At 37.4% G+C, this 24,746-nt stretch overlaps 3 protein-coding genes across 6 annotated transcripts; 1 reads left to right on the top strand and 2 right to left on the bottom strand.

The window, feature by feature from the left end:
* Window positions 1-292: 292 nt before the first annotated feature.
* On the bottom strand, window positions 293-6,470 carry LOC122045131 (phosphoribosylaminoimidazole carboxylase, chloroplastic-like). The gene is made up of 17 exons (XM_042605208.1): window positions 6,376-6,470; window positions 5,878-6,146; window positions 5,521-5,736; window positions 5,305-5,416; window positions 4,281-4,343; window positions 4,067-4,205; window positions 3,918-3,973; window positions 2,984-3,057; window positions 2,734-2,881; window positions 2,381-2,554; window positions 2,138-2,225; window positions 1,949-2,065; window positions 1,271-1,368; window positions 1,074-1,191; window positions 886-980; window positions 674-780; window positions 293-568 (listed from the first exon to the last, which is right to left on the bottom strand). The coding sequence occupies exons 2-17, from the start codon at window positions 6,057-6,059 to the stop codon at window positions 475-477; spliced, it is 1,881 nt and encodes a 626-aa protein (XP_042461142.1). The 5' UTR covers window positions 6,060-6,146; window positions 6,376-6,470; the 3' UTR covers window positions 293-474.
* A 2,266-nt stretch (window positions 6,471-8,736) lies between these two features.
* LOC122045130 (tetratricopeptide repeat protein 38-like) lies at window positions 8,737-15,355 on the bottom strand. 4 transcript variants are annotated; one of them, XM_042605206.1, is made up of 13 exons: window positions 15,041-15,354; window positions 14,866-14,964; window positions 13,975-14,076; window positions 13,685-13,828; window positions 12,882-12,976; window positions 12,668-12,797; window positions 12,490-12,594; window positions 11,711-11,817; window positions 11,579-11,630; window positions 10,072-10,161; window positions 9,903-9,987; window positions 9,775-9,839; window positions 8,737-8,971 (listed from the first exon to the last, which is right to left on the bottom strand). In XM_042605206.1, exons 1-13 carry the CDS (start codon window positions 15,296-15,298, stop codon window positions 8,885-8,887), a joined length of 1,419 nt encoding a protein of 472 aa, XP_042461140.1. In that variant the 5' UTR covers window positions 15,299-15,354; the 3' UTR covers window positions 8,737-8,884. The 4 variants fall into 4 exon arrangements, 3 of the variants coding, with proteins under 3 accessions (XP_042461140.1, XP_042461139.1, XP_042461138.1); XR_006129900.1 differs by having other exon boundaries at window positions 8,737-9,303; window positions 10,072-11,630; XM_042605205.1 differs by having other exon boundaries at window positions 8,737-9,303; window positions 12,668-12,976; window positions 15,041-15,355.
* Window positions 15,356-16,535: 1,180 nt separating this feature from the next.
* LOC122045128 (pentatricopeptide repeat-containing protein At1g26460, mitochondrial-like) lies at window positions 16,536-21,022 on the top strand. Its single transcript, XM_042605203.1, has 6 exons — window positions 16,536-17,218; window positions 18,605-18,821; window positions 19,008-19,487; window positions 19,946-20,152; window positions 20,257-20,394; window positions 20,469-21,022. The coding sequence occupies exons 1-6, from the start codon at window positions 16,605-16,607 to the stop codon at window positions 20,652-20,654; spliced, it is 1,842 nt and encodes a 613-aa protein (XP_042461137.1). The 5' UTR covers window positions 16,536-16,604; the 3' UTR covers window positions 20,655-21,022.
* Window positions 21,023-24,746: the final 3,724 nt, after the last annotated feature.

Raw genomic sequence — 24,746 nt, 5'->3', positions numbered from 1 at the left:
TAAAACTTGTAAATAGATTAAAACAAAAATTTCTCAATACGAATATACAAACTTATAATATCAAATTCAATAACTAATAAAATAAATTTAAAAATATAAAAAATCAAATAAACTCGAATTAAAATGAATTGAATTTTGAACCAAACTCATAAAATAGAAATTATAAAAAAAGAAACTAAGTCGTGCTTAAATGACTGTTTGAATAGCTTGATTAATTTTAAATTTGGCCGGGCTTAGACTCAGTTAATTTATCAAACTTGAACCATATAAAATTTGGCTCAACTTGACTCAGTTTACAACCCTAATGAAAATCCCAAATATATATTGAATGATTGTGGCAGAGGGACAATTTTAATGGATGCTTAATGATAATTATTCTAACACAATCTCTTTTAACTCAAAATCCTCAATAAGCTCATAACATTAAGCAGAAAATAAATGATTAGCCGAACTAACCATTCAGAAGGACGAGGATCATTCATTTAGGTATCTCTCCCAACCTTCTGCTTCAAGTTTTGTTGCTTTTGCTAAAACAGTGTCCCTCAACTCATTTTGATATTTGATGACCCTAAAGAACTCATGAAATTCATGGAATGAGAATTGAGAACAGAGGCAAAAGAAAGAAAAAAAAAATCACAAATATACCAATCCGATCGAAATCAAAATAACAAACCTGTCTGACAAATTGGAATCACTGGCAGCAAGAATCCTGACTGCTAGTAATGCTGCATTTGCTGCATTTCCAATAGCAACAGTTGCAACTGGAATTCCCTTCGGCATCTTGACAACAATTGTAAAAATGAAATCAGTAATCTAATTTTAAGCACATGATAATTAAACAGGAAATAAATTCCAAGAAAAAAGTTCAAACTACAGGGAATATACTTGGACAATGGATAATAAGGAATCAATTCCATCCAGTGATGATGCTTTTATTGGGACTCCAATGACCGGTAACGAGGTCAGCGAAGCAACCATCCCTGCGGCACACATTTGATGTCTGAATTAATTTCACTATCATCTCAAAATAAATAGAATCAAGTTACTTAATTTCTAATAAATTCACAACCAACCTGGTAGATGTGCTGCACCACCAGCGCCGGCTATTATGATCTGGATTCCTCTTTCTTTGGCAGATGATGCATAAGTAAACATCCTATCCGGCGTGCGATGAGCGGAAACAATTGTTACCTGAAGTAAAATTGTTATATTGAAAATCATTTGAAATGCAATCTTTCCATGAAAACTATATAATTGCATTAGAACTTACCTCGTATGGCACTCCAAAACTTTTCAACACCACAGCAGCATCCTTCATCGTAGGAAGATCAGAATTGGAACCCATGATTATCCCGACACGTGGAGTAACTGTACCCAACAAACATATCTAATAATATCAGAAGTCGCTGACAATTTTGATGATTAACAAATTTGGAACAGAAAAATAATATCTGGTGTTTTATTTCTTATCTCCATCAATAGTAATTGACATATGCAAATTCAAGTTATTTATTCTAAGAATTGAGCAATCTTGCACCAACAACAAATTTGTGCTTTTGATAAGTAGTTCCTCAGCATAGAATAAAAGTAGACATAATTTCTGCAAAATGATCTAAATTTATAAAAACTACTATTGTATCAAGATTTGAAAACGTGAAGATGGATATAGAACAAGTTTATTATTTATGGATGCTACCCGAGGTATTAGTAAGCAAAACAGAGGGAAAAAACAGATAAAAAAAATGAAAATTGCATGTGTAAATGATCAAAACAAGAGCAGAATTACAAAAAAAAATTAGTTGAAGAGAAAGATGTGAAAATTTATGTATGTTTTGTTAGTTAACCATCAAACAACATTTAAAAATTTAGAATAAAAAATGCAAAGGAACTAGAAACATTATCAAGAGAAGAAACCTCTCATCAAATTAAACGAAAGAGACCTACTGACCAAAATCATGACTTCCTGATGTCTCTCTTTCAAGAAGGGAATCAAGTCGTGCTTTGACACTGCTCTTGGAAGGGCCTACGATTGTGATATGACCCATCTTTCGTTGCTTTCGGATTTCTGACAGTAGAATTTATACATGAAACAAGTGACTAGAAATAGAAGGTTGCACTCAACACAAGACAAACATACCTGGTTTGTCATACCAGTGGACACTAACGCCAGGTAAGTTTAGTGCCTTTGCAATCAGCTGGTGAGCTAAGTAAAATCCTGAATTTCCCTAGCAATATGTAGTTTCCATCAATTTTTATTTTAAAAAAAAAACTAGCTAAAAGGAATTGAAACAAGTGTGAGGAAGGAATTAATTCATGCAAATAATAAATTGGTCAGAAAGAGTAACACAACCACAAACAAACATTTCTGCAAGATAATTACCTCATCTTCACCTAGAATGTTGTACATTATTGCCGCTGGGGTTTTCATTGATGGATCACCTAGAGGAAGACCAAGAATAGCCCGCAGATGCTGTTCATATTGTGAAGTATAGCATGACTCAATTGTGTGATGCCCACTATTATGGGGTCTAGGAGCTACTTCATTCAGTAACACCTATTCAAAGGAAAAAGGCTTGAATAACATGACCAGAAATTAACCAAATGATGAATAACAGACTAGTTAACTAGAATTATAATCCAATATTCAAATGGACAAATTTTATTTAACACTAGATCATGATGTAAAAGCATCCAAACTGTTGTCTACGCAAAAAAGCTATTGGCAAACTTAACCTGTTTGTCCTTTGTCAAAAATAGTTCTACCGCAAATACACCTGCCCCTTCTAGCGATCCGATAGCTTTTTGAGCAATTTCAACTGCAAGTTTCTTTATCTTGTCGGGCACATCAGCAGGAGATTCAACAATGTGACAGATGTTGTCCCTTCAAATAGAAAAGATAGAGTAGATCTTAGAGCAGAAGAAAGTTCAAGCCTTAATCTCCATGCAACTAAAGTAAACGATAATTGTAACTTGTTATTCTTACCTGTGAATAGTCTCAACCACAGGAAAACATCGGATTGAGTGGTCTCTAGCCCGGGCTACAATGACAGAAAGTTCCTGGATCAAATAAAGTATTCAGACATAGTTACAAATGAAGCTAATAACAACAACTAATTTTAATCTAACAGAAATTTAGAAACTCAAAACTCCTGAATAAAGAAATACAGGCAAAATTTTAAAAGGAAAATAGGTTACAAAATAAGATAAGATCACAAATGTCAGGCAAACGCCTACAAAGGCATGAACAACCACAAGAGACATCAAAATATGATGATTTTCTTTAGAAACAAATGATATTAGAAGCAAATCCAAAAGTGCTAAATATAAGTCGGAAAGCTGGGTCCTAAGTGCCTACTGTCTTAAGCATTTGGATAAGTAGTTGCAATCAAATTGTGATGCGTAATCAAAGTATAGTCATAAGTCCAAATCATAGCTCCCCCTGCTATCATTTTTCTTTATTATGTTTTCTCATCATCCATCTTGCACAAGTTTGTGCAAACTCATGTGTCTGTCTTGCACTTTGTGCTATTGGTCAATCAGTTCGAAATTGGTCCAACTTAATTAAGACAGCATATTAGCTCTAAATCCACAAGTTCAGTCTTTCCAACCAGCCTAAGCTTATGTATAAGTGGTTCCTAGTTATCCAATCAAATATTTAACCAAACAAAAGAGCAAACAGCTTAAGATTATGGAAAAATGGTTGGTAGTTACTCAATTAAATCTTTTAGCTAAAATATAAGTATAAAAAAGATTCTTTCCTACCAGCTTAAGATTATAGAGAAGCAGTCCGTAGTTTCCTAATAAATCTTTAACAAAAGAAGAGAATAGAAATATACAAAGTAAAGCAATTCAATATAAATACAGAAGATACGTTTAATTAAATAATGATTAATAACTCCAAAATGGTAAAGTTTAACCTTCACAAATGGGGTCCATCTTTCAACATATAAGCCATGCTCAAATCCTCCCAATGCTGTGAGAAAGCATGAATTAATTGTTCGGCATTAAGATTTAAGAATAATCCAATCCATCAAATAGTTGCATAGAATTCAGAAATCCATCTTGCCAGTCACAAGGGAAGGAACTTCCTCTTTGCTGTAAGCAACAGCATTTCCACGCCCATCATAGGCCAACCTCTTGCTCTTAATCATTAAAGGATAACCAAATAACTCTCCAGCTTTCTCAACATCAGCAAGGTTATGTATCTGCATAGAATAATTTTATTGATTAAAAATTCAGCCTCAAAAGTATCCATAAAATCAACAGAAGAGTAAGCCAACCTCCAAAAAATCAGGAAGTGGGATCCCATACTGAGAAAAATGAACCTTCTGAAGATATTTGTCCTGAGATAATGTAACAAAGAAGTTAACAGATGAAATGTTTTGATAGCAATCAATGTTGTTGAGAATGCTGAACAACCATAAAGCGGCAAAATTTTCAACAGTTGCATTTAGATTCTAGTAAAGACTTAGACTGAAAAGAGTAGATTTTCAACAGATTGGAAGTTTAACACATGGAAGATTGACCAAATTAATTGAGATGATATGGGAAACTAACCAGATAAAATAAACCAAAATATCAAATTAAACAACAATAGAAGAACTTGAAAATATATCCTCTCACCAAGATAAAAATAAATTACACATCTTGGAACGACGACTCCTAAAAGGCATGATATCCCCAAAATCCATGGTACTTCCAGATGTTAACAGTCTCAGTACTTTCATTCTATAATTTCACCTACTAGAAAAATGTACTCTACAGAATCACAAACTACTAAACTACATAAAACCACAATATTTGGGTTTAGTATATGAAAATCTCAAAACCCACTTTTGGAAAATTATACTAGTTAATTAAGATCAATACTATGAACAATTCAGTAATTATAAAGTCTCAAAAACTTTATCCATTAACCATTGTGGTAAATGAAAACATCATGTCTTAAATCTGATTTAAACAAGACTTATACTGACTTGGGTTTTGATACTTCTTGAGGTAAAAGAATCATTTGAATAAGATACCATGATAAAACATGATCAATGTGTTGTTCAGACACAGTATTTCTCTGTCCCTCTTACTTGGATAATATATATGAAGCCTGACCAAAGAAAAACTACTCTAATGTTTTCGTAAACACCAGATGTAATTAGATGGGTAGGATGTTCAAACATATGCTTAAAGTACTTTCAGGAAAGAAGACCAACATCCAGCAAAAGCATTTACCTGAACCTCAATTTTTTCATTTTATGAAAATTGTAAGACCATTGAAAATACGGCAACAAAGAATTTTTTAGGACTTACTTGTATAATCCTTATTGTAGAGGCTTTAGGCTGGCAGTCTACTCCTTGCAATTCAAGTTTCTCAAGAGTAACAGCATCAACATGTTCAATCTCAACTGTCAACACCCCACACCTAATTTCCAACCAAAAACAATTTTAAAATGTTGATCATTAAATTAAGAAAGAAATATTTTATTAGACACAAAGACTCAGATATGAAAAATAATACCAACCAACCTTTTTGCAAATTCACAAACAGTCTCACCATCATCAAATTTCCCCACTACATGTTCATAAGCTATGCTACTCGCAGGACAGGATTCAAGGGGATCCAAAGTCACTACTTTAACAGCCATTTGGCTTGCTGCTTGGCATAGCATTCTACCTAGTTGGCCACCACCCAATACACCAACAATTGTATCTGATACCCCACGGACAGTGATCTCATCATGCCTGCAAAAACCAAAAAGAGCAATGTTTTATCAAACACTAAATCAGAGTTAATGAAACAGGGAGAACATTAGCAAGCAAGATAATTTATCTACGTTTACTAATTAATTGAAATAAACTAAAGAATAGAAATTTTGTACTTACTTATCCAAAGAAGACTCACATATGTGATCAGGAGTCGATTGAATCGATGGATACCGTGAAGAAGATTCCTTCAATCCGGATTGGAAAGAGAAGTGTAAGGTTGTTTTCCTCCCAGCACTGGAAGGAAAGGGGTATGTGTTGCAGAATGGACGGGCGACTGTAGGCACAAGATGAAGAATCATAATGCAGCAAAGAACACAGAATCAAATCCACCACTCAACCAATGATTCGGATAGAGGAGCTAAGCCTGCTTGTTTCGTCCAAAAACCCTAAGGAAGCAAAAAACATAGCGAATGTCACCATCGTGCTCATATATAACAATACCTAAGCAAAGACATATTTTAAAGGGCGAAGTAGAAAAGGTTTCTGATCATGAATGTTTCAAGCACGGTTTCTAGTACCGAGCCTTGCCCGCTCGCCGACCGGCACGCGAGACACGGCGGCACAAGGGCACGGAGTCACAGCGGCAAGGAAAGAAGGATAAAGGAGGAGGAGTACCGGAGATGGGATGTGGGCTGCTGGAGGACGCTTTCAATCGGCGGCGATATGGGCGGCGGCAATCGTCGGCGGGCGGGCGGGCGGGCGGGCGGGCGGGCGTGCGGGAGCAGCAACGAATTACTACTAACCTTTCAATATAAACAAAAACTAATTACTATCTTTTTTTTAAACTATTTTTTAAATTCAAAATTATTTCAGATCGTAAAAGGGAAGGTTTTATTCATTTTTCAGTCGCTTATTCGAATATATTAATTGCAAATGAATTTAATAATGTATAAATAGTTAAAATTAAAAATTAAAAGCTAATCAATTGCAAACATGATTAAAGTAATCAATAAATATAAATAAAAAAGTAATTATTAAATATTATTATCTCCATTTCTCCTCGTAATTCCTTCTAAATTGGCAACTTTGTCTATTACAATAATAAATCTAATAAAATATGAAATCATAACATCAACGACCCTCTTAGAATCGGTCTATGAATATAAAAAGAGATAAATATGAGTACATAGTTGAAAGTACATGACAAAGACGGACCTCTCGGCCAGAGCTGTAACTTCCATGAGGCCAGAGAGGCAACCGCCTCAGGGCCCAGCCCAATGAAGGGTCCATTTTTTTTAATTATATTTTAAAAAATGAGAGACATGGACCCTAAATGGTCGTTAAACTTATTCTCACGGCTCCGAGGCATACACCGATGCATGACTCTTCTGTGCACACAATTGCTTCTCCGGCGTTGCTCTTTTTTGTACGCGATTTCTTCTTCGGCGTTCTTTCTACCAAGGCACGAATCCACAGAATAAGAGGTAATCATAATCTTCTTCTTCGACCATCTTTTTCGTCTTACAACACATGACACTAATTGTAACTTAATCATGCAACAAGAATAGTTTGTGTGACCTAATCGCGTCGATTCTCGCAGTGGCCATCTCACTCGACGTAAGCTGGTGGTTGGTATTTTCTCGCGTGACTTAATTGCGTAGCATGAGGCTATCACACGCTATACCTTAGTCGCTTGTGCGAACTACGACCTAATTGCATGGTAGTTACTACTTGTCGCCTTGCTACTGCCTACGACCACCGTATTGGTCTCAGTGTTATAGGATACACTAAATGAGTTATCAATGTTATCGATTAAGAAAGAAAGAGTTCGATAATTGAATTATGTAGATTTGATAAATATTTTTATCTCTAAAATAACTAGACGAGTAGTGTTTATATAATTATTTTAAATATTTATTAATTTTTTATTGATGTAATATATTTATTTTTATTTTATTTATATATTTAGTATATATGTTATTTGTAAATTGAACTTTATTATTATTTATCGTAGCAAAAGAATCACTTTTTAGTATGCGCTTCAGGCCCCGTCGAACATAGGTACGACTTTGCTCTCGGCCATAAAACCGTGCACCCCTAACTGTGCTACGCCCTGGAGACTAATCTCGTATTTACTAAAAGAATTAATAGTAAGGGGATTGATAAAAGTTGTTTTCATAAAAAAAAAACAAATTTATAAAATAATTATTTTTTTTAAAAAAAAGTAAATACTAATTAATGGCATGCATTTTACTAATTGCACGCCATGCTCTTCTATCTAAATGCATGAAGTGCAACGTATCTCTTATTTATTAAGAGGGTGTTTAGTTAAACTTATTAAAAATAACTTATAAGCTCATACAACTTATAAGTTGTTTTAGGAGTTTATAAGTTGTTAAATCTTATTTTAAAAATAAGTTGTTAAAGTGTTTGGGTGAACTTATCACAATCAACTTAAAGGTATTGATGTATTTGGTATTATAAAATCTTTTTATTAATAAAATTATCAAAAAGGGTATAATACTATTAATAGAGGATTTTGAGATTTTTATTAATAGAGGATTTTGGACGAATTTTTACACCGGGGGAGAAAAAATTGGAAAGAGACATTGGCCGAGAAGATAACTCAATGTTGGAAAAAAAATCGACGGAGATAAAAAGATATTAGGCTTATAAAAATTTATGGAGGATAAGATGAGGATTTATGAAATTATATAAAGATATTTTAGAGAAAAAAATTATTAAAATAAGATTTTTTTTTTAAAAAATAGAGTCTTCCATATTTTTTTTAAAAACAACTTATAAACTCCAAAACAACTTATTTTGACAGCTTATAAAATATTCGAAAAAAATTTTACCAAATAAATTTGAAGAGCTTATAAACTCCAAAACAACTTATAAACTGTTTTAGAGAGCTTATAAGCTTAGCCAAACACCCTCTAAATCAATAACAAAAAGATTTTGATTTATTTTTTTCATGGAAATTTTTTCTTTGGCTTCTTTGATTCCTGCTTGATATTATCACAGGAAAGTGGCTATCCACATGAACATCACCAATCTTCTCACTCGATATCTTTTAGCAAGAACAAAGTAGTAGAAGTCTTTGTATTTGTGTGAAGGAATAACAGTTACATTTTGCCCTTCTCTGAGGCATCATTATTGTCATAGTCTTACAATTCGCGACTTACCTGAAATAGGCAGCTCCCAAAGTCTTGGCCTTTTCGGCCGCGAGAAACTGATCGGGCATTCCTTCGATAGAATATGCCTTCTCCTGGATAAAACACACATGAAGTGCATATTAAGGTGCTCTATGAAGGGCAAAGCTAACTTAGGAACATGTAGCATTCATTCATCTGAAAGATAATACACACACTGATGCTCTATTTGCATTTCATCGAATAAGTAGCGGTCGCAGTAACCAGTGTTGTTTTTTATCGGGCGCAAGGCAGGAAAAAGAAGAACACGAGAAATGAGTCTCTATCATATACATTTTGAGCAAGTTCGTTGGAAGTGTTTTCAAAATATGAAAAAGGGAGAACAAGAGAGCTCTAGAAGAGCATGGAGGTCTTCAAATTTGGAGAGACATATGACATTCAGATGTTCCTACATATATAAAAGTGGAAAATTTGAAGTTAGTAGAGACATCAAATATGAAAACCTTGCTCTAGTCATGTGCAAAGAGGATGACGATTCGATATCGTATGCAAAGCACATGAGGCAGTGCGATGCATTGCACACTGTGCAAATGCACAAGTAAACGAAGCTTATGTGGTGCACATACTGCTATGTTGATGCACTTCATGTATCGTTCGTTCACATGCTGCTAATAAGATTGAGACAATCTTATTTCCAAGTCAGGTGGACTGGGATATCTTCCTCAGCAATGCAAAGTGGTAAAAGAAACAAATGATCTCATATTATCCTAGGGGAAATTCATGGGGCCTCCTTGCACACATTTAGTGGAGTCAATAAACCATAATTCTGATCCACTGGCAACCAAAATTTTCAACAGTTGTATGATTGAAGACTGCATATTTCTGAAAAAGGAAAGACACCTTCATTAATAGAACATACCAGCAACCGCCAAAGAAAAGGTGCTCCTGGCCTTTTGCTAACTTGCTTTTTCAGGGCTTCAATAGCTGTAAACAGTGCAAGCTTTAGAACTTATACACAATATAAAAGAATTCGAAATGACTTGATACCTTTGGGAACTTGTCCGCTATTCAGCAAGACTATGTACCAAACTTCATTGAAGACATCAAGCTGTTCATCAGATGCTCCGATCATCTATGAAATAATTTAAATAAAAAATTGGTTTAACAATCATAAAGGAAGATGACAAAAGAAGCTATGTCGTCAAGAGCGCCTTACTTTGAAGTTAATGGCATCAAAATTTGGACCAAGCAAATCAAAGACTTTAAAGAAGTTACTCCTTCCATATTCATAAATAGCTTCTGCAAGCTGAATCAACCTTGCAGTTAGATGGTCGTATTCAAATGAAAGTGCAAACTATCGTCACATGTAGAAACATAGTGTACTCAAAGGAAGCACTCAGTATGAATCCAAGGTGATTTACACCTAGCAGTTTTAGTATTTTGAACAAGAAATCTGTGATAGAATTGGACTATACTGATTGTCATGGAAATGATGTAATTTTGTATGCTATAGGGGTATCTGTGTTGTGTGTTAATAATACCACATCCCTAAGCCACCGTTTTCCCACAGTTTTTTCTCCATGCCAATCATCCTTGCAATATCTCCTTCCATGCAAGCTTGTCACCTCTCGTTTTTCTTTTTCTTCCTCTATCAACTTTCTTCCTCACAACACCCCATGCGGCAACTCTCCCACTGGCTCCACACATCAATATCATGATTTGACCATCTGTATAGCCCAATCATGCCTCATGCACCCACCGCCGCGCCATCCTTCTCATCATGACACATGAAGTCTCAAAGTCAGTGCCTCCGGCTCTCATCTTCTCTTTCTCTATCCTAGAAATTCATACATTTCCTCACACTAGCTTCCAGATGTAAGTTTATATAAGAGAAATGTTTCGAGTTAAAATTATTGTTTCACCTTGATAGACCTCCGTAAGTAAAAAATGCAAATATGAGGCTACCAATGTGATCCTAGAGATCCAGGAACTTAAACATGCCATCACACTTATATTTTGAACAATGTAGGTCTATTAAGGTGAAATGAACATATTACCTTAATAAACATCTACATGTTGATGTGCTTCTGGAGGTCTCAGGAAACCATTCACGCTTTCATATTTGCATTTTGAGAATTGAAGATCCAAAGTAAAATAACCATTTCACCTAAATAGATATTTAGGTGTCAAAATGCAAATGTGCAATCATCAATGTGCTCTTTGAGGTCCCATGAACACATACATGCCCTCAAACTTTCATTTTGAGCAATGTGGATCCATTGAGATTCACTTTGATAAACCTCCACATGTAGAAATGTAAATCTAAGACCCCAGTGCACTTCTCGGACTCCCACAAAGACATTCATGTCACCATTTTTTAATGTGAATATGTGTAGGTCCATGTAGGTGAAAATCATTATTTTAGCTTATAAAAACTAGTGTCAATCTAGTAGTCACTGAATAATTCATTAATTGACTAGACTCTACTTAACATATGTTGAGATAACCAATGAAATGAGAGAGATTATTTTAGGTTGTTTACTTTTGGGAGGCGCACGCATTGGGTGATAACAAAACTAGATGCACCTAATGCGCGATTTGAGAATTTTGTCTTAATATAATCCATCAAGTAGAGGCCATAGTTTTCCTCTAGCATCTAGGAAATGCCTAGAGATTTGACAAATAGATACCAACATGATGGAAATCAAATAAACATTGCAAACCTGTACTGCAGCTTGCATTGACTTTTGCTTCTGACTGCTCCATGTAGAAAATCTAAGGAAAGTAGGCCATTGTCAAAGTAACAACAAATATTATCATTTCTTCCTCTATGATATAAAATGACTAGTTCACACCTCGATTTAATTGAGTGAAGTAAATCCTCTGCTCTATTTGTCTCTTTTGTGCAAGCCAATGCCCACAATGCCAGTATATCTAGCAACCATTCAACATGCCATATGGACTGCAAGAAATAAATGCATGAAAAATCTGCTGATTATCCAAGTGATATTGCAGCCAAAAAACACTACAAAAGTAGTACAGAATTAGATTAGTGAAATAAAAAACAAAGGGGAAAGAATTCACTAGAATGGGAATTGAATGTTTCAAAAAGGTTGATCTAGTGGATGAAGCATACAACAACAACAACAACAAACAAACATTTATCTTATTAAGTGAGGTTAGCTATATGGATTTTCCTATGTCATTGGGCTCAATTCCCTATTATATCCTGATCTATATTTAAATGAATTTTAACTTGTTTTATCGTTGTTAACCAAACTTCTTTGATCACCTTTTTCCACGATTAATGTGCATATTTATCATGATCTCACATTACTTAACTGGGGCATTTATTAGTTGCATAAATACACATCCATATCATTTTAAATGTGTTTCTCAAAATTTTCCCTCAATAAATGCAACTTTGACTTTCTCTCTAATGTTCGCATTTCTTATCTATCCATTCTTTGATTTAGTAAAATTTTGCATCTCTATATTAGATCGTTCCTAGTGCAACAGCATATACTTTGTCATTAACAAAATTAAATGCACTCCAAGCCATCTTTAGGACATAACAAATTAAAGGCATACTCTTTTCCCTTCAAAATTTAATATTCTTGAACAAAAGGCAGACCTGATCCTTTAAAGCAGATGTCAGCAACTTCAGCCTATCAACAATATCATGGGTATGGCCGCGCAGGTAGATTCTAAGCAGCAACCCTAAAGCATTGATATACACCTGAATGCAAACGAGAATATTCAGTATTGTAAATATGCAAGACTGAAATATATCAATTGGCAATTGGGCATACTTCTACTGGCTCAGCATCAATTCTCAGTAATCCCTTCCAAATATTTTCATCATAAACTTCAAGAACCCTATTTAAAGGAGAATCACCTTCCAAATAACAAACAGCAACATGCCACCAGTTGTGTGTATACCTAAGGCATATTTTAATCAAGAAAATCACAAGCAGTACAAGAAAGGCATGTACAACTATAGAATTAAAATCAAGAATTACATACATGAAAGATGAACAGGAATCCCATGAGGAAGAACAAGCTTCCATGAAACTTGTGGCTTCTTTGAAACGACAGTCATTTTGAAGAACATGGCACAACTTTGAGGGGATAAAAAATACATTAGATGAAGACTTGCATCAAGAACGTGTAATATAAAATGCAAAATTTTATCCCCATCACTTTGATGAAAACAATAAAGGTAAATGAAAACTTTATGCAAAACAAATTAAGAAAAAGATATTGAGACTGGAAGGTTTACCTACAAGTTATTTAGGTATTATACTCAATTGATTCATCCTCACAACCATTATGCTGATTGTGTGTGTGTGTGTGTGTGTGTGTGAGAGAGAGAGAGAGAGAGAGAGAGAGAGATTCAGTATTCCAAGTTATTACTTCATTAGAGTTCCACTAACATAGAAGTCGCAATTTTTTAGTAGTCACACAATGTATATTCTCTATAATTAAAAATACAGATTTGTATTTTCTATTCTTTAGATTCATACAACTGCAAACATTTTAGACTCCAGTTCATGTGAGGACCAAAAAAAAAAGGACAGCCCAATGCACGAAGCTCCCGCCATGCGGTGTCCCGGGGAATGATCCATTGTACGCAGCCTTACCCTGCTTTTTGCAAGAGGTTGTTTCAGGATTCGAACCCGTGACCTTTTGGTCACATGATAACAATTTTACCGTTGTGCCATGGCAACAACCCATGTCAGGACCAAACCACTAAAAAAACAAAAAAAGCTACTTATTCAGGAAACCAAAGAAATAAAACAGCTAACTGATGAGTGGCATTATCTTACATTATGTTGTGACCAGAAATCACAACTGTTGATACTCAATCCTTTTCTTGCAGCTTCCTCAGCTTCAGTCATTCTCCCAAGCTCCAACAATGGAAAAGAAAGCATACCGTAGATATAGCTAAGGCCTTCATTGTGTACAAGCACCTGCTATATATAACTATCTGTTCATTACTAAGCATGGAGAACTTCCACCACAATAAACCAAAGTATATCAAAAAGCAAACACTAGTTGACAAGCAGAATTGCCGACTAATAATACAAATTCTAAATTCATCATACAAGAAAATAACCTGTTGAACTATGTTAAGAGACACAACAGGCCGACCCAAGTAGAAACATAAGATCTGTGCTCTCTTGAGTGATAACATATCCTTAGGAAACTCCTTCAATAGCTGAAAAATAAAATAACAACAAAAACATTAATAAGTGGATTTATTATCAAATAATTACCATTCTAAAATTTGTGTCCATAACATATCCATTAATAGATAAATGGCACTCATAAGGTAAGCTAAAGCAAAAAGCATAAGAAGCCAGTATAGCAAATAAAAAATCTAGTGATTCAGACAAAAATAGCTATGCACTCATTTCATTCTTCGGTAATAAGAAAGACCACAAGTAAATGAAAGGAAGACCAAACACGAAAATCATAACAACCCATAGGGGGAAAAAGCAGAGATTCTATGTCAGTCTCTAAGTGGTACTCATTGAAATTTGTTTGAGCATTCTTTTGATAGAAGTACTCCCAGTCAATTTTGCAAATTGATTCCACATATGAATAGACCACCATTGAAAGTATCAAGTAGATAAAATTTAATTGGAGAATATCATGGTAGTCAAAATTCAGCTTTGGGCCATATTTCATCAAACCATACCTCTATTAAACTGTCTAAACAAATTGCAAATAGAAAACAATTCTATGCAGTTACTACAAAGAACTTTTTTTTTATAATGGAGATGATTGTTTTATCCCACAAATCCAAAGTCTCAAAAACCCTACAGGGTAGCATCTCCAATATATAAAGCGATTGCCACCAAACAAAAAATGAGGAGGTACCAGAAAAACAAAACACCATTTTCCCATCGTCGTCGAAAAGCAAGAAAATTCCCCACGATAAAAAACAATGAAAAACCACAACAGTGAGAAATCGACACAGACAGAAGGACTCTATACCACGAACCTCGATGTGCCGATTAAGCGCCAAGTCCTCGTCTTTTTTATCGCCCACCAAACATGAGATCGCTGCGACCACTGCTCTCTCGTACGGTGTAGCATTGCCCTAAAACCGAACATTTCTCTTTTGACAAAAGCAGGCGAATAAATCCAGTAAGAAAATTCCAATAATTCGATCGAACCAAAGAAGCGTTGGCGGCATGCAGTAGACGGGAGGCCTCCTGGGGCTTCTTGGTCGCCACGAAGTGTGCCGCGAGGGCGTTAGCTAGGGTGCACGAGCGATCGTGGGTGACCGCGCGGAGGATGACAGCCCGGTCGCGGCCGTAGGCGAGGACCTGCACGTAGTAGGCGTCGATCGCGTCGATGCAGGCGCCGGAGGCCGTCCTCACTGGGTACCCCCATCGGTCCCTTCGCGTCGCCGCCTCCTCACTACCGCCCATCTCCCTCTCCCTCTCTCTCTCTCTGACTCGATCTCGAGCTGCTTCCCTTTGTTTTGAGTTTTGAGTGCGGCGGAGTGGGGCCTCTATGACCGACGCGACCTCCGTGTTACTGAGCAACGTGGACTTCTTTTATTGGTCAAAAGATGCGGGTACTTAGCCTTGGACGCCACGTATGCAGACGTCGAGATAAGCCTTCCAAACGGCGCCCGATTTGCTCGCTCATCTTTTGTACCTGCTTGACGCGTAAGAGGCGGGCAGTGCGGGACCCATGGATTTCCTCGCAGGCAATGAAGTCGAGTAAGGTTAAAAAGTAGGGACAGCAAGTTATCTTCTGTGATATAATTTTGATGCTTGATTACTATACCCACTGCGCTACCTGGTTTGTGGCTGGAAAAGACTAAAGGGATCAGAGCCAGTGGGAGATGCGGTGGTTGGGCCAGGGTAGACGACAAAAAGGGCGTCATTTTCCTTGCCGAGCACGAGGAAAAAGACACGCGGCGTCTACGTGGATAAAGCATCGACGAGATGGATGTGTCGGCACGTGAGTGGCTTGCACAGTGGTGGTTGGAAATTACATTTAGATGAATTATTGGAGGGAAATAAAAAAAGTTAATCATATGAGAAAAATAATAAAAGGAGAAAATAATGGGAAATAATTTGAATTGATGAAAAGGAAAAGGCATGTTTAGTTAGATAAAAGTTGAAGTCGTAGTTGATGTTTAAAAGCACATAAATAATCAAATTAAACTCAATACTAGAGTTAATCCGATTGATATTGCCAAAAGAGCACTCTCAAAGCATTAATTATCATGAATCATTTGATTAAAATTTCTCTGAATTTAATTAAAATTACTTTAATGTTAATTCAAACCGTTTCAGCTTTATTCATTGGACAAAAGGTGATTCATTCGTCCTCAACGCCTCTCCCGTCAATTCGTCCCTAGGCTAACACAGAAAAGGTAAATCATAAGTGGCTACTAGTCATTAGTATAAATGACCAAGATATAAAAGAGGTTATACTCGATAACTCCAAATTTCAACCCAAGATCTCATATGACAATGCCTTCATAATCGCACCGTCCGGAAGGGACTAGTTTCAGCTTTATTCATGGTCCGGTCCGAACCAACACCATCTTGACAACTAAACCGAGTCAACGTCTTGATGAAAGTTGCTGAAATTACTAGGCTGCCCCCGTCGTTGGTCGATCCGAAATGCTAAAATTTGACAGCGCCATTCCGCTCAAAAAAAAGAAAAGGTAAAAAACAAAAACCCTAACCCTCACCGAGCTCTTTGCTCCACTACCCTATGACGGCTACCGTCCTCCGCCGCTCCCGCGGCCTCCTCCCCAAGTCGCTCTCGCAGGCCGCCGCCCCCGTCCTCCGCGCCATCTCCACCTTCCCCTTCCTCTTCCAGGTGCCCAAGCCGCAGGAGGCGCCGGCTCCCCCCGACGCCGCACCCATGCCCCCCAACCCCTCCACGGGGAGCCCGCTCTACCAGGAGAACTGGCGCATCCAAAACAGCAGCGCCGGGGGTGGTTTCCTCCTCGGTGGTCAGGCGCTCGTACCAGTGGGGTCCTCCTCCCGGATAATGGTTTACTCCCAGACTCTCGATCTCTCCGGCCTGATGGACATGTTCGCCGAATGGATGACGTCGCAAAGCTGGTCCGATATCAAGCAGCTTTTCGAGTTCTGGATCCGTTCGCTGGATGCCAGTGGGAAGCCCAATAAGCCCGACGTCCATCTGTTCAATCACTATCTCAGGGCTAATCTGATGATGGGAGCGTCAGCAGGTGAGCTGTTGGATTTGGTCGCCCAAATGCAGGATTACCAAATTGCGCCCAACACGGCATCGTATAACCTGGTCCTCAAAGCTATGTTTCAAGCGCGGGAGAATGAGGCCTCAGAGAAGTTGATCGACCGGTAAGGAGATGACAATCTTTCGTATTTGCTTCATCGATCATTTTATTTAGAAGTTCACTTTTTGCGGTTGAATACTTTGTCACTCGTTGCACTTATTGTAAATATGTAATTAAAGAAATTTTGACATCGTCACTGACTCCATTGAAGAGGCACGTTGTTATGAACACCTAGGGTCTGAGTACCCAGTCTCATTGGGGTCTAGGAGAAAAGGCTAAATTTCCTTGGATTTATTATAGAAGAGAATCAATATCTTCGTAGAGGACGAAGGAGACAAGACTAGTTTTAATTAACCATGTACATATAGAACACGTATAACAAGGGGAAACTCCAAGGGTGTGTTTGCCTTATTCTGATCACTTGATTGAGAATCAAGACATCTTCAATCACTGAGTCACCATTTCTAGGTGTAGATGAATTTGACAAGTAAATATCCAGAGCAAGGCTTAGCCCATGGTTGGCTCTATTGCCATGTTATGAACACCATGATCTTGTACTATGTGTGGAGGTAAGTAATGGCCATTTTGATCGAGGAGAGGAAACCAAGTCACTTTGCATTATGTAAGAGAAGAGAATCAATGCCTTCATATAGGATCAAGAGTAGTAAGGATTAACTTCCTTGATCCAATGATTGGTGTGAATATTACGTAAGTATAGCCTATAATCTTGGTCTAATTCCTAGATCTGTATAGCCTACAGATTGCATTATCTCCTTTCTAATCTTCCTTCCTGAAGACTATCAAACTCTTTGATTCTCAATGCCACATAATGGGTTGGGTGGAACATTCATGCCCAAAGCAAACACTTCTTTCGTCACACCAGTTCTTTCCATGTACCAATGTTGATCTGCAGCAGTCTTTGGTCGAAAAACTAGATAGCTGCAATTATAATAAGAATACTCTTTGGTTTTATTTCTTTTGTTCATTCAACTGTTCATCCTTTGGGGCAGTTCTGAAGTTCTGCTCTTCTGCTCTATTAGTTTTTTTTTCCTATTTCTATATCATGACATTTTTATATCTGGGTGGCATGAACATAAGCATGCACACTTCTATATTTTATGACATTTCATATCTTGGGTCACTTGCTCATATGCATTTATAGAATACACATTTAAAATTACAGATACCAGTTGAAGTTTACAATTACAAGCTGCTAAGCATGATGTGAATTCCAAACTGGATTTTTAAAATCAGTAGTGGTGTGGCCAATAAGGTTGTACAGGATGTTTCTATTTTCAGTCTAGCAAATAATTATACATCACCAAGCTTCTCTATGAAGCTTTCTTTGCAGTTCAGGAGACATGGATGCTAGTTTCTATTAAGTTAATTGAGTTTTGTTATTTGTTTGACATGATTGTGCCTTTTAATATGGTTTGTTTATTGATTTCAGGATGTTGCATACAGGCACTATGCCAGATGATGAATCATACAATTTAGTCATTGGCCTTTTGATTTTAACAAATCAGATAGATTCTGCCATGAAGTATATGGATTTAAATATAAAGTCTGGTTACATGATATCACCAAGTGTCTTTATGGATTGTGTTCGGAGTTGTGTTAATTCTGGGAAGCTAGACACCCTAGCATCCATTATCGAGAGATGCAAGGTATCTGACCAATCTTTGCTCAGTGAAAATTTCATATTTATAATACGTAATACTCCATGCATATGTAACTGCAATGGATTTCTTTTTTATTGCAATTTGGAGACTCTTGTTATATTAAATTTGTCATCTTTTAATCTTTAGTTTTATGTTTGTTTGATTTGGTTTTTCTGATTGGTGTTCTTCCAGACAACAGACCAAAACAAAGCCTTATGTCCAAGCTGGTACTTGTGTAACTATATTGCAGATGTAGCTTTGCAAGCAGATCATAGCAAATTGGCATATTTCTCCTTGGAGTTTCTGGCTCGATGGATTGCTCGTGGTGAGATTGCTAGACCACCAGTTCTTCTTTCTGCTGAGGAAGGTTTAGCCATCTCAGCATTTGCCACTGCTGGAAGAACATTCAACTCTACACTTTTAGATGCTGCCTGGTCAATTCTGCGACGTTCATTGCGTCAAAAGAGAGCCCCAAGTCCTGAGGCATACATTGCAAAGATATATGCACATGCATCATTGGAGCAGCTACAACGTGCCTTTGCCACCCTCAATGAATTTGAATCTGCGCATGGAAAATCTGAAGACATTGATCAGGAGCTTTTTTCTCCTTTTGCATCTTTGTATCCTTTGGTTGTTGCTTGCTGCAAGAATGGCTTCTCAACTTTGGATTCGGTATGGCATCAGAAATGCTTAATAGTGACATTTATTACTTAATTAAATCTACTACATTTGGTGGTATGTCTGTTTTTTTTTTCTGAGTGTCAAATATAAATTTGGGAATTTAGGCAATTGAAGCATGGTATAAAAGTTTCACTATTGGCTAATATCTCAAGTTTTATGATGATCTTGGCTGTAGACTAGTTACACATCAGTGGTATTGTTATCTTTTAAGGAGTATTAACATAACCAATAATGCATTACCGTGTGCCTTCTATCCTATAAATAAATTTCTTTTCTAACGAGTCAAGGGGATTGATTTAGGTCATTAATGTTGTAGATTATTTTGGATATTCAATCCTTAACCTCTTACAAAATTGTTTATGTATATCCATGGCTTATCTGTGACTTCTAGGATGCAATTCTCTGTTGTGAATTTTCGATATTATTATTCCTATGAATTATTATTACAGGTGTATGTTCAGCTGGAGAATTTGAGTGAAGCAGATCCCCCTTTCAAGTCTGTTGCGGCTCTGAACTGTGTGATCTTGGGTTGTGCAAACATATGGGACCTTGATCGAGCATATGAGACATTTGAAGCCATCAGCAACAAGATGGGATTGACACCTAATATTCATTCTTATAATGCTTTAATGTCTGCTTTTGGAAAGCTCAAAAAGGTTTCACGGGCATAGAAGCTGGGTCTCAAATATCAGTACTATGTTTTATAGCACTATCATTATCATGTTACATTGTGATAAATTGAAGTATAATTGTTTGGCAGACTGATGAAGCTTGCAAAATCTTTAAGCACTTGGTGAGCTTGGATGTGATACCAAATGCAATGACGTACTCATTACTTGTCGACGCTCACCTTGTCAATCGGGATCCAAAAGCTGCTCTCTCAGTCATCGATGAGATGGTATGATTGCCTAGTGATAAATGTTCCGCTTTTTTTTTCATCCTCTTTAAGGTTTTGGAATGCTGTACTTTCAGATCAAGGCTGGTTTTACTCCTTCAAAGGAATCGCTAAAGAAGCTCCGAAGACGCTGTTCCCGCGAAATAGATTTTGATAGTGATGAAAAGGTGCAATCCCTTGCCCAAATGTTCAACTATAGGCTGGGACCGGAGACACGCAGAGAGATTCTCTATAATATTAAATACAGCACTGACTATCTGTAGGAGGCATCTCTACTCTTCCAAATCTCCACTCAGGATATTTGTTACCCGGAGTTGTCAAGGAAAATAATTAGTTTAATGTATTTTCCATCCTTTACTCCGCCTGACGATTGCAACTGCAGCATGCACATCTAAATTGTGGTTGGATACATCAGGCTGCTGGGTCTGCTTCCGTGCAAGAAGAATTCAATTGCAGCAGCATGTACTTTTCTTACTTGTAATCACGGATCACCAGGTCCATTGTTTCTCTTGATTTGTTTGTGTTGCAACCTTAGCCATTTCTAGGTCTTCCTTTTGCAAGCGTATGTGATTTGCAAATAAAATTTTGGTTCGGAGAAGATCCAAATTGTCGATTAATTTATTAACTCTCACCATGTTGCTTTTCATTATATATATATATATATTCTTGAATACTATAATTTAGTATATATATTCTTGAATACTATAATTTAGGAGAGAAAATGCATGAATCATATAGAAAAATTTTATTGGATTAAACTCATTATAACTTAATTTTTAAATCATAAAATTTTAAACATTAGATATATATATAATATACCTTGTGAGTATTTAAAATTTTTAATCTTGGGTACTATAATTCAAGAGGTAAGTCTGAATTTTAGAGGGAAAATTTTATTGGCTCAAATTTATTATGATTCAATTCCTAAATTTTAAAATCTTGAATCTTAAATAAACAAAAAATAAAAAAAAAATGTTTTGATTGAATCCAGGGTACTTGAATTCAATTTAGTTCATCTGGATATATATATATATATATATATATATATATAATAAAAATTTATATATATATATATATATATATATATATATATATATATATATAATAAAAATAAAAATAAAAGAATGGGAAGAAAATTTTAAACAGTTGTGAGGAAGCCAATAGAGGTGAATTTTCTAAGTTATAGAAATTGTCCTGGGGTGTAGGGTAGACGGTGGATGCATAATATCTCTGGCATAATAGTCAAAGGTTGATTCTCAGAAATTGATGACTTAAGGTTTATCTTGTTAAATCGTAGAGCTCGCTAGAGGGGGGTGAATAGTGATTTAAAATTTGTTATCGAGTTAGAGTAAGCAACAGAAAAATAAAAGCAAAACACAACGTTAATACAGATTATTTTTACTTGATTCGGAGCGTTCGTCGACTCCTATTCCAAGGCCCACATTCGTCGAGTACTTTCGTTTGACAATTCACTAGTAAATCGAAAAAGTGATTACAGATGTAAGTACAAGAATGTTTAAAACGAAATACCGACAACAATTGAAAGAGAAGACTTGAGCCGCAAGTTGTCGGAGAGGCTTCACAGCGTCGCAGGAGCACAGCGCAGTAGAGCAGTTGTTAGAAGGCGTTCTTATTGTTGATGTTCCGTGGAGGTCTTCTTTTATAGGCATGCTCCGTGCGCACGGATCCCTTCTGGGCGCTTGGACCATGACGTCGGTCGTCCAATTAGCGCTCGCCTAGCTGTCAGAATAACTTTTGCCTTCCGTGCGCTCGAATCCTTTCCAGGCGCCCGGACAACCTTTCTTCAGAAAGTCCTTTTCCTGCAAGAAAGTGTTAGTCCGAAACAAAATAAAAGGTAAACTACCTTGTAAAATAGAAGTTAGCACAATTATAGTAAAAGAGTAGTAATTAGATTCCATCTCATCGAGACCGGAATCTAGTCACGATCTCAACTTAGATTCCCGAAATGATTCTAAGTTAGATCGACGTCTAATATTCCCTCGAACGGGGAATGCGTCCTCACCAAGTCACTCCCCTCTAGTGACTTACCTTGACTTACCTGCCAGAAGTCCGGTCAGCCCATCGATCCGTCTGGACTTCGTGCCAACTATCTGATCAGTCCGTCGACCTAGCTGGGCTTCGTGCCAGCTATCTGGTCGGCTCGTCAACCTAGCTGGGCTTTGTGCCAGTTATCCGGTCGACCCATCGACCTAGCTGGGCTTCTCCTGTACATTTCGTCAAAGTGTTAGATCACTATGAAACTAACTTAACCTTATTTTGTCATTAATCAAAACCTGAGTTAGACCGTCAGTGCTAACCTGCACTAAACATATCTTACCATATGTCTACGACTTATGTACTTATATTTATCTCCCTCTATATTCATAAGGCTGGTATTATGAGGGTTATTTTTTAGACTTGACCACGATTCGGAACCGTCGGTTCGACGATTCTAGATAGGTCGACCCTTAACCTTAACCGCCCAAGACGGTTACGATTTATGATTCGGAACCGCTGGTTCACAGTGTTGGGATCTTGACCTCCGCTAGAGGAGGGGTGAATAGCGTCTCACCCAAATCGATCGCTTCCTATAAAGTTAGTGCGCAGGGAAATACAAAAACAAATCTAACAAATAGAATGCTAAACCTAGAGGTAATTGTTGGACCCCAAGGTTATTTTGATGTGATCAACCAAGTTAGGTTAGGTCCTGTTTGTTATTTGATCACTGTGTCTAAGTATGCAGGAGCTTAGGAGCGCAGGAAGTCGAGCGAAAGACGCAGCTAGCGAGAAGGACGGCACAGGAAGGGAGCCGACGGGCTCAGTGCGTCCGAAGGACGAGAGAGCTGCGGAAGAGTACACTGTTGGACGAAAAGAACGTGCACGGCGTTCGAGGGATGAGAAGCCGAGTTGGAAGTCTGCTCGAGGAGAAGGCCAGAAATTGGGTTCGGGTGAGCCTTATTTTGATTAGTTGGAATCACCCAAGCAATCGGAACTTCCGAAGCCAAAATGAAGACAAAGACAAGCTGGAAGGAGTTGAAGGCGCCCTGAAGGCGCCTTCAAACTCGTTCGAGGCGCCCGCAACTTGTCCAAGGCGCCCTCAACCTCGATTGGAGGCGCCTTGGACTTGGCCAAACTGGTCGTTTGGAATCAGATAGAACTCTATCCGATCTTCACATTAGAGGCGCCTCGGATGGTCTTCGGAGGCGCCCTCAACCTTAGAGATAGAGTTTCCAGGGGCTATAAAAAGATCACTAGACCTAGGAATTATTCATCGAACTAAGTATTCAATTCCTAGCAACTTGTAAGAGCTTTCAGTGTGTAAAAGACTTCTCCACCTTCAGAGAAGGAGATTGATAGTGCGTTATTCCATCCCCTTGGATTAACAAACCTCTTGGTTGTAACCAAGTCAACTGTTGAGTCTTCCTTCCTACTTTTTTACTTTTATTTCTGTTTTATTTAATAGTTGCTTTTATTTTAGAGTTGAAAGTTAGAGGAGGATATTCTTTATTTTTCAGGTAATTCACCTCTCCCCTCTTGCCAGCCCCTCTGCTCCAACAAGTGGTATCAGAGCCAAACAGCCTCAGAAGGACTAACCGGCGACTGAAGCACAAAGATCAAGAGGATGGCCGAAACAAGCATTCAACCCCCGAAATTCGACGGAGACTTCGCTACATGGAGAATAAGAATGGAGGTATTTTTTAAAACAGATTTTGACATTCTTCTAACTATGAAATTTGGTTTTGCAGCTCCAAAAGAGAAAGAAGAGTATCAGTGGACGAAGAAGGAGCAAGCCGACTTCGTGGCTAACGGAAAGGCTGAATTCCACCTGCTCAACGTTTTGCCACCCCAAGAGGTAAGTCGGATCGGAAGCTACGACTCCGCCAAAGACCTCTGGGAAAAATTCCTGGAGCTCCACGAAGGCACCTCAGAAGCAAAGTTAACAAAGCGGGACATCCTCCGGACTCAGCTGACGAATCTCCGGATGAACAACGACGAGAAGGTAGTGCAACTCCATGCGAGAATCAAAGAGCTGATAACTCAGCTAAACAACCTTGGAGAAATGGTAAGAAACCGAGACTCAATCCGGTACGCGCTCAACGTCTTCCGAAGGTCTCCAGAATGAGCGTCCTTAGTAGATGCATACTACATCTCTAAGGACCTTGAGGTAAGTACTTTAAAAAGTTTATTTTCTACATTTGAACTTCACGAATCTTGCATTGCATAGCCTAAACAAGTAGAGAAGTCAAATCTCAACATTGCCCTATAAATCGAAAAGGACGATCCCGAATCTGAAGCGTCGATCGATGAGTCTGAAGCAACTCTATTGGTAAGAAAATTGAATAAATTTATTAAAA

The sequence above is a fragment of the Zingiber officinale genome, chromosome 2B (assembly GCF_018446385.1).
Source record: "Zingiber officinale cultivar Zhangliang chromosome 2B, Zo_v1.1, whole genome shotgun sequence".
Taxonomy (NCBI): domain Eukaryota; kingdom Viridiplantae; phylum Streptophyta; class Magnoliopsida; order Zingiberales; family Zingiberaceae; genus Zingiber; species Zingiber officinale.
The sequence above is the reverse complement of the archived record's forward strand: the minus strand, read 5'-3'. Positions and strand labels throughout refer to the sequence as shown.

Coding starts and splice junctions, on each gene's coding strand:
- LOC122045131 (XM_042605208.1), bottom strand. CDS start 6,059: ATGATTCTTCATCTTGTGCCTACAGTCGCCCGTCCATTCTGCAACACA. Junction 5,417..5,520: donor GTTTGTGAATTTGCAAAAAG/GTTGGTTGGTAT, acceptor GTTGGAAATTAG/GTGTGGGGTGTTGACAGTTG. Junction 981..1,073: donor TGGTGCAGCACATCTACCAG/GTTGGTTGTGAA, acceptor TGTGTGCCGCAG/GGATGGTTGCTTCGCTGACC.
- LOC122045130 (XM_042605205.1), bottom strand. CDS start 15,298: ATGGGCGGTAGTGAGGAGGCGGCGACGCGAAGGGACCGATGGGGGTAC. Junction 12,977..13,684: donor ATTTCTGGTCACAACATAAT/GTAAGATAATGC, acceptor ATCCCCTCAAAG/TTGTGCCATGTTCTTCAAAA. Junction 11,818..12,489: donor CATCTGCTTTAAAGGATCAG/GTCTGCCTTTTG, acceptor TATTTCTTGCAG/TCCATATGGCATGTTGAATG.
- LOC122045128 (XM_042605203.1), top strand. CDS start 16,605: ATGACGGCTACCGTCCTCCGCCGCTCCCGCGGCCTCCTCCCCAAGTCG. Junction 18,822..19,007: donor CCATTATCGAGAGATGCAAG/GTATCTGACCAA, acceptor GTGTTCTTCCAG/ACAACAGACCAAAACAAAGC. Junction 20,153..20,256: donor CTTTTGGAAAGCTCAAAAAG/GTTTCACGGGCA, acceptor ATTGTTTGGCAG/ACTGATGAAGCTTGCAAAAT.